This window comes from Carassius auratus, chromosome 22 (genome assembly GCF_003368295.1).
Source record: "Carassius auratus strain Wakin chromosome 22, ASM336829v1, whole genome shotgun sequence".
Lineage (NCBI taxonomy): Eukaryota > Metazoa > Chordata > Actinopteri > Cypriniformes > Cyprinidae > Carassius > Carassius auratus.
The window spans coordinates 24079931-24089188 of NC_039264.1; the positions used below are offsets into that span (position 1 = coordinate 24079931).

The 9258-nt window shown below is 39.7% G+C and overlaps 1 protein-coding gene across 3 annotated transcripts; it reads right to left on the bottom strand.

The window, feature by feature from the left end:
* Positions 1–369: 369 nt before the first annotated feature.
* On the bottom strand, positions 370–7883 carry LOC113040096 (heterogeneous nuclear ribonucleoprotein M-like). Of its 3 annotated transcripts, XM_026198349.1 has the most exons (16): positions 7646–7882; positions 6178–6353; positions 4829–4881; positions 4211–4218; positions 4027–4120; positions 3168–3434; positions 2920–3073; positions 2773–2822; positions 2628–2688; positions 2424–2522; positions 2280–2321; positions 1872–1943; positions 1669–1773; positions 997–1580; positions 845–896; positions 438–757 (listed from the first exon to the last, which is right to left on the bottom strand). In XM_026198349.1, the coding sequence occupies exons 1-16, from the start codon at positions 7681–7683 to the stop codon at positions 594–596; spliced, it is 2019 nt and encodes a 672-aa protein (XP_026054134.1). In that variant the 5' UTR covers positions 7684–7882; the 3' UTR covers positions 438–593. The 3 variants fall into 3 exon arrangements, with proteins under 3 accessions (XP_026054135.1, XP_026054134.1, XP_026054136.1); XM_026198350.1 differs by lacking the exon at positions 2280–2321 and having other exon boundaries at positions 370–757; positions 7646–7883; XM_026198351.1 differs by lacking the exons at positions 4829–4881; positions 7646–7882.
* Between the last annotated feature and the right edge of the window lie 1375 nt (positions 7884–9258).

The following is a 9258-nucleotide window of genomic DNA, read 5'->3' on the forward strand; positions in this document are numbered from 1 at the left end:
TATTTTGTAGTGTGTATATGACATTGCTTTTAAAGACTTGTCATTTTAATGGTCTTTCTTTTTAGGTAAATACAGCTTAAAATTTTTTCATATTTTTAGTGCTTGTGGTCATTTAAAGGTTTGCCGTTTTCAACTAGATTGCAATTTTTTCCCCAAGAAAACACTTTTTTAAATTTGTAGTCTGTATTTGACAAATGTTTTTAAAATAAAGTTTTTTGTTTTTTTTAACCACAACCCTTTATAATTGTCAGACCATATGTTCATATATATATATATATGTGTGTGTGTGTGTGTGCTTTATACTAGCAGCACCTAATTGTAGAGATAAAGCCAAACATGACTTAGAAGCACCACAAAATACCACTCAAGTTCTCAGTGTTGAGATTTATTAGCAAACCTTTAACAAAGGCTATTTCTTGGAAAGCGTCACAATAAAAATTGGGGAGAAAAAACAAAAACAAAAAAACATTTGGTCTCTAAAAGTCATAGGCAAAACTAAAAGTGTACCATTAGGCACAAATACAAATATGTAACCGACAACTAATTTGGAAAGCTTAGTGAGGGGGTGGAAGGAATCGGTAGGCAAAGAACGATTATGCATTTCTGTCGATCCTGACGTCAATCTCTCGCCCGCTGAGCCGGTAGCCATTCATGGTGCGGCAGGCTCGCTCGGCGGTCTCAGGATTATCAAAGCGCACCACACCACAGCCCTTAGACTTGCCGTTCTCCATCTTTATGTCGGCATACTGCACAATGCCTGATAGAAAATGCAAACAAGCCATATCGATTAATGAAACTCAAGCAAGAAATGCTCAAAGAAAAGTCTTATGGGAAAGTGTCTTACCACATGAATTGAAAGTGTCCTTCAACATCTTCCAAGTGAAGTCAAAGGGCAGCTGCAAAAAGAGAATTAGTTTGTGAATGAGAGGGAAAAAATATAAAAATTCAACAAACAAACAAAACAAAAAAAACAGGAAGTTGAGATCAAATGCTTACATTTCTGACAAAAATCTGGCAGCCCTTCCTGGCATTGGCTCCACCAGTCCCTGGCCCTCCTTGTCCAGACCCACTGAAAGGAGTCCCGAAATTGCCACGATCCATATCAGCAGGTCTGTCAAACTGCCCACCAACGCCACCAGAGCCCATCCGATCCATGCCGGAACCCATGCGGTCCAGACCAGAGGAAGGGAAGCGGTCCATGCCACCGGAGCCCATGCGGTCGAAGTTTGAACCCATTCGGTCGATGCCTGTGTTCATCCTGTCCATGCCCATAGGAGAGGCAAAGTCCATCCCGCCGCTCATGCGATCCATGCCGGACGGGCCCAAGCGGTCGAACCCACCAGGGCCCATGCGGTCCACGCTGGAGCTCATGCGGTCAAGGCCTGTTCCCAGCCGATCCATACTGGGACCCAGTCGGTCAATCCCTGAACCCATTCGGTCGAAGCCAGTTCCCAATCGGTCTAGATCAGACATGCGGTCCATGCGATCCATTCCCATTCGGTCCAGTCCTCCCATGCGGTCCATGCCGCCACCAAGCCGGTCCATGCCAGCATTCATGCGATCCATTCCCATGGAGTTCCCTGCCAATCAGATTAAATACATTTTAAAAAGGTTAACATTATATAACCATCTAAGAGATTTATAGGAGCAAAGGTGAAGGTTACTAACCCATTCCTCTGTCAAACGTGTCTCCAAAGTTGCTACGAGACATGCCCATGTCATTACGGCCACTGAAATCTCTTTCAAAACCACCGCCGATTCCACGATCCATATCTGCAATTAAAAAAAAAAAAAAATTATATATATATATATATATAAAGCATTTCAAACCTAACTACTAGCAAAACATTAAAAAACAAAACCTAATTTACCATTCATTCTTCCCATTCCAGAGGGGCCGAAACGATCCATGTTGTTCATTCCACCTCCAAAATTATCCATCCCTGAAGATCAATAACATATGGATTCAATTCATATTGAGGAATTTATAGTGGAGTGATATTAAACAAAAAAAGGATAATTCACTGTAATCACAGTACTACACCAATAACTTCACGGTTCAAAGTACACAAAATCTGCAAAAATAAAAACAACATTGTGCTGCTTCAAAATTACACCACAGATTTATGGAGATCAGTGATGTTTGGATAGCGCCCATTAAAATGGACTGAGCACCCTTGAACTACAGCATAAAATCCAACCAGTACCACCTGCAGGTCCTTTCCAGATGGGATCAAAACCGGCCAAAATAAAAATGGCTGATGAGATGAGCCACATACCTCCCATTCTACCCATGCCACCAAATCCCATTCCATCCATTCCTATGGAGAAAATGATTTCATGGAGAGGGGAGGGGAGTGAAGTTCAATGAGTGCATACAAGAAGAAACATTCCCAAAAAACCAACATGCAACACGCTGTTACCTCCTGGTCCCATATTGCCCATCCCACCCCGGTTGAGCTGGGTAGCATCGATGGGTTGACCGCCAGGTCCCAGACCGAGACCGATACCACTCAGACCACCTGCATGAGATTGTGAAACTGGTTTAGAGAAGAACAGTCTAACTACAACAAAGTTTTATGGCTGATGGTCCATGCAGTAAATGTTAATATGGAGTCTTCACTTACGAGGAAGCGCAGGAGGACGTTCTGGTGGTGCGAAGTCACCTTTGGGAAGGGATTTCTCATCCTGAAAAGACAATGAGAGGTGAAAAGAAGTGAATTTTGAGAAGCCAGTAACAAGCTTCAATGTTAAACCCATGTGATTACTTACCAGTTTGACGTGCATGACCCTGTTGAAGAGGAGCTGTCCATTGAACATCGCTAACATCCATTAAGGAAAAGCATTGGACATTTTAAATGGCATTAAACAACCTTATTCCAATCGACACCACACATCAAAAGCTACTATGAAGGATACAGACTGCTTGAACAGCCTCAATGGGCATTTCAAATGTGACAGTTCCCATTCCCCTGCTCTTCCCGTCTTTATCCTCCAGGATATCTGCACGCACAACCACTCCAGCCATTCCAAACACCTCCTTTAGCTTCTTCCACCCAACCTTGTAGTCCAGCTGTGCAGAGAGATGTCAAATGGTAAGTAAGGGTTCAAGTAAAAAAAAAAAAAAAAAAGGGACGTATGACTCCAGAATGGATTTAAACGCTTACATTGGCCACAAAAATGGAGCTTCCGATTTTTCCAGCCTGGAGTCCATGGATGACCTCATTGGGGATGTTGGGGTTGTTCATGAGACTGGGAGGGATGTTGACCATGGAAGGACCACCTGGTCCTGGGCCCATCCCCATGCCTCCACCCATGCCTCCTCCCATGCCTCCACCCATTCCTCCACCCATGCCTGGGGGTCCGCCGCCACCACCACCCCCACCTCCGTGAGCCCGATTAGCTTCACGCTGGGCAATCACTCCATCTGGATCCTTCGAGAAGGACAAGGACATCGTTTATAACAGTACACATTTAGCGATTGACCGATATATCAGCCGATATCTGGCATTTTTCCAAATATCGGCATTGGCCAATAAGTTTTTCTGCTTGGCTTTATTATTGCTAGAGTGGGTGGGATTATTCAAGTGTCATCATAGTTATGCCACCGCAACTGCTGTGACTCTAAAAACTTTTTCATTCCACATCACCCCATCAAGCTCTAGTTGGATCCGCTCCTCTGGTATCAATGAGAGGAACGTCTGTACATCCTCAACAGACAACAAAACAGACATTTTTGTTTCGTTTTTTTTAAATGTGCGCACTGTCAAAACAGTTTCATTCACTCCTTTGCTGGCTGTGCTCATTTAAATCTAGCGGTTCTGTTGTGTTTGTCGCAAGTTCAATGATGCAGGTAGTGAAGATTCACGTTTTGGTAATTGTACACTTGGTACCTCAAGAAAGGTGGCACTAAAAGTAGCCAGTGAAAAACCCCCCAAAAGGGAACCGTACTGAACCGTGCCATACCATGCAGTGGAAAAGTGCCATATATGTACCCAGTGTTTTTCATCTGCAAGATGAACTCACCTCTTTGACCTTGAGAGGACGACCGTTCATGACATGTTTGTTGACTTTCTCTACAGCCTTTTTCATGAGCTCTTCAGTTCTGAACTCAACCACCCTATTTAAAAATTACAAATAAAATAAAGTTTAGCAAGAGTAGTGCAAAAGCAACAAATGAGAAATTATCGATAGTCTGGATGATACTTACGCACAACCCTTAAGTCAGCAAACCAGCCAGGACGAACAAACAAACAAAACAGGAACAAAAGAGACAATTAGACAAGCGCTACAACAAAAAAAAAAACTAAAAAAAATTCATCAAAAACTGACTCATGAAAAATACTTACGACACACTAAATTGATAGAATATTCAAATAATACTTCTCTGTGGTGTTCAACACTTACATAATTACATTCAAACTCAAAATGACTGACAGAATTAATTGACGAGTAGAATACACAAGCGTCCTTCAGTTCCAATTACTGATTCAGGCTCCATTTCTGATGTTATCCCACTAGTTGAGTCGCTCAACAAATCATTGACGCCATGTTTAGTTACTGAACACCACCTGAAGTCCAATAATGAGACTCAAAAAAAAAAAAAAATTGCTACCTCGTAAACACACGAGAACCAGAATTACTATATAGCTGGGAAACGATCCCTGCGGTTCCACTCAGAACCACAGTCGGCATACATTTTTGTTCAAATGCCACCCAAGACGACACATTTTGAACTCTCAACCCAGTCCTGAACATCCCACATTAAAATCTAAGAGTACATGTTAGAACTCAAGCGGACAAATGGAGGTTCGTCTCTTGCACTTACCCTTGATTTGCCTTCTCCGTCCATTAAGTGTTCCACGTACGTTACCTCACCCACTACAAATCAGATTCCAGACGACACACACCAAGGGGAGAGAAGCCGAGAGAACAATTGGGGTTTAGAGCAGACACAAACCGGGGAACGGTGAGAGTGAGCTTGGCCTGCGAGTCCAGAGCCTCCTCCCCCAGCACCTCAGCAGCACAAATTCTGGTACAGGTCTACAAGAAGCAAGCTGTAAAGTCTATTGAGGAAAACTTCTTAAGCTGTCCTTGCTGGGAACCTCAACATCCAAGACTGACAAAAGGATTTGACCTCCCGAGCCATCAAAATTGGATGGATTGTCAACTATGGCCTTTTTTGGACGTCAAAGAACCATTTCTGGTAAGGTTAACAAGTCTTTGGCTACCTCCGAAACATTCGACACACCTAAACCAAAATGTTAGGGCAAAAATATGTATATATATGGTTACTGAATGAAAATAGCTAAACCTATGTTATAAAATAAATGGTTTGAAGTTACAGAAACCGAAACCTCGTCCACCTGGAACCAACTTGGCCTCCCAACTAAACAATTGGACTCTTGAATTTAATCGATTAGCCAAACCAGCTCCAACATGTCCAGTTGGATGAACACTCAAGAATAGAATTAGATGAGACTGCAAACCCAAACCAGGTCTAGTCTGTTTGTCAAAAACTACCTCGAAGAACCACCTGGCTTTTCTTCAGCAAGAACGTCTGTCCATAAGATAAAACAAGGACCAGCTTAAGAAGCTGCTTTACTCTGTAGACCTGTACCCCCAGAAATCAATCACATCCATTTTTTTAAGGGCACAATAATGAAGATCAGCTGCAAAAATATTCACTCTGGCATTCACCTAAAAAAGAAAATGCAATTTAATTCTACAGACAACAATTTCCACATGAAATTCCCCATGCTTACAAATCATTAGGCATGGAGGGGCTGCTACACATGGATAGGGAAAAATGTGACCACTCAATAGATTGTTCTGAAATACTAACCAACAGGTTAGGGTGAAAACTACACACTTTCTCCAAAGCCAAAGAGACCAAATGATGGCATCAGATTCATATGAATGGATTAGACTCCGTTCTGTGTGTACGTGCAATTCGCACAATTTTAAAGTGCCATCCACCTACATTAGCAAGCTTGAATTAATAATCATTTTCCACAACAGACAAGACACTTTTCCAACAGACCACTTCCCCATGATGGGATGTTTATCCTCTGACCTAAAGCAACTGAGTAGGTGGCCACCTTCGAAACCTCAAAACTAAAACTCCATGGCTCTAAGCTAACCTAAGATATACAACTAAATTTAATGAAAACTTACCTATTTCCTTCATGAGATCTTTTAGAGTTTGCCATTTAACATCATAGGGAATGTTGCTGACAAACACACGGTATCTCTTGTTGGGCTTCCCGTAAGGTTCAAATCGGCCCCCACCACCACGCTTCTGGGGCCTCTCCTTTCTAGACTCATGGTTGGACTTGCCATTCACATTATTTCTGTATGGAGAAAAAACAACAACAACGCAACTTGAGATGTTTTCCACCCAACAAGAAAATCATGCAATCAAGCTTGAGATAAAACTAAATTTAGGCTAATTGAGAAGATGATTTTCCATTCATGTTCAATAGTGTACATTTCCTAAACCCTGTTACCAAATTTAGATGTCTGAATAGTATAAAAGCCAGGTTTTTTTAATTTCTATTTTACAGCAATACAATTTAATTTCAAATTAAGATCGTATAATAGGGTTGAAAATTCATCAGAAATTAGTCACTCAAAATGTGTTCATAATTCACATTTGCCGCAAGAAAAATAGTAATTTGAATCCTTTTCTAGCAATAAATTGGGTAAAAGGGTCGAGTTTGCAGCTACAGAAATTTGAAAATAAAATGTTATGTTCAGCCATGCATCAAAATCGTTAAGATTAACAAATTCAAGTTTATTTTTAAAAGTAATATAAACTCATGCATTATTCCACTATATGGGGGTTGTATTTTCTTCAACCCTTTCACTAAAATTTGTCTAAATGCAGTTTAAATACGACGTTTTCTATTTTCTAGCAATATAGTTTTTTGTTAAAGTAACGTTAATGAATAACGGGGTTGAAAATTTAACAAATCAGACAGTCTGTCTAGTCAGTCTGAGGACAAATGTTTTAGTAATTACCGAAGGGAAAAAATTACTTTCCATTAAAATAACTAAATTCCCACAAACAATAACTCGAATAACAGGTTTGAGTTTGCAGATACCAAAACTTGGAAAAGGTTCAGTTAACCGTAAAATTTAATATTTTCACTCGTGCGTTATTATTTATTTATTTTTAATGTACAATAAATCCAATTAAACCAATACGCTTTAATGAAAAAGGTACGGTTTACTTTTTTTTTGTTAGACGTTAACATCTAAAACAAGTAATTAATCGTTTCTAAAGGGGCAAGAAACTGACATGCAACAAACTAGGCCGCACCAAACAAAGGACACTCAATCTTGTCTGTTGCGTAACAAAAAAAAAAAGTCGTTCAAATCTCGTCTACGAGCTTCATTTTAAATATTAGGGAAATGTCGTGCATGTTTGCTTAGCTGATTTCCTCCGATTGTGAATCCAGCATGTATTTGTTTCATCAGGACACAAACCATATAAACGAGTTTGTCCTTTAACGATCATATTTAACTGCAACCAAACTATTCTTAAATGCATTCTGCACCCAAAACATTACGTACCTACTATTGATTTAACCATATAATAAAAGCAAAATATGGAATAAAAAGCATGCAGATGTCGTGTTACCCTTGTTCTTGTTTCTCTGGTTTAACCTCAGACGACATTTTGCCTTCAGATGTTCGCGGTCCTCCTCCGTTTTCAGATTACACTGTTCTAAACCACGCAGACTAGGTCTAGAAACAGATAAAAACGCGTTTAAAGTCGTAAAATCAACGAGGGTCGCTGCTCAGTCGTGTTTCGTCGCCACCAGCGCTAAAAGAGCTCGCTCGCTGCTTCGAGTCTTTCGTCTGATGAAATGGCGGCGGCACAAAAAACACCAAGATGATATTGGGAGCGACGAGAGGCATGATGGGAAACAATGTGTGACGCATTCTAGTTTAAACTCTCTCAGGAGGCCGGTTAGCATGAGGTGTACCGTAGATGATGTTAAAATATCGTATCATTAATTTACTAGGTTGATTTTTTATTACAAACCCAAAAGATCTCAGCCTTTATTTTTTGTTTTCTGAAGGTCTACAGAAAATACGAAAAATTACGTGCAGTTTTACATCCTAAACAAAGAGCCAACTACATTTGGGTTTCAAAGAAACCGTGTCAGTGAAAAGTCTGAGGTGAAATAAAGAAAAATAAAGATAAATATAAAAATATCACTCATGAACAGATAATTTTTCAATTCAAGATGTTTGTACGTTAGGTATGGGTATGTGTTTAGGTATGTTAGGTGGTTAGTTTTGTTTTTGTCTAGGGGATGCTGGTTTATGTCGGTAATTTGCCGGCACAAGACCAGCATAAACAAGCAAAGAGCCAGCATAAACCAACAAAGAGCCAATATAAACCAGCAAAGAGCCAGCATACACCAGCAAAGAGCCAATATAAACCAGCAAAGAGCCAGCATACCCCAGCATAAACCAGCAAAGAGCCAGTATACACCAACAAAGAGCCAGCATAAACCAGTATACACCAACAAAGAGCCAGCAAAAAGTCAGCATAAACCAGCAAAGAGCCAGCATAAACCAGCAAAAGGACCAGCATTCTTTTTTCAAAAGGGTGAACAGATTGGTTTTCCACTCAAGCTGTGATTTTGTTAAATTAAACAAACCATTAAGAAATGTTCCCTTGTATTCGGCGTTTATGTAATGCTAATTATTTATAAGCATGACAAGTGTTGTCAGGTTTTTTCAAAAAATGTTTGAAATGTAATTTCCATCACACGTTGCTATAAAACACAACATATATTTTAATATGTTGTGGAAACTTTGGTGCGAAATTTCTTGACTATTAAATACATTTAAACAAACTTCTGCACATTGTTGTTAACTTTTTTTAAATTCCAATTCAGCTGACTTTTAAATCTTTAATATATAAATTTTAATTCAACATCCTATGAGGCTTTTTAAAATGTTAAAATAATATTAAAATCCTGTAAAAGCCCCCAAAATATGTATTATAACTATTATATCAAAAATCTGAATTAGTTTCCCGTAATTCCGAGACATTTTTCCTTGCAGTTCTGAGTTTTCATCCCACAACTTTCTGACTTCTCTGAATTGTGGGTTTATATATCAGATCTAAGTCAGAATTTGTAAAAACTCAGTTTCATTTGTTTTCATGCTTTTCTTTATTCTGTGTTGAAAACAGACTTCCATATAATACAGAGCTTAAGCTCATAATAAATGGCT

Coding starts and splice junctions, on each gene's coding strand:
- LOC113040096 (XM_026198349.1), bottom strand. CDS start 7,683: ATGTCGTCTGAGGTTAAACCAGAGAAACAAGAACAAGG. Junction 4,882..6,177: donor AGATCTCATGAAGGAAATAG/GTAAGTTTTCAT, acceptor TCTGATTTGTAG/TGGGTGAGGTAACGTACGTG. Junction 1,944..2,279: donor TGGCATGGGTAGAATGGGAG/GTATGTGGCTCA, acceptor ATTGATCTTCAG/GGATGGATAATTTTGGAGGT.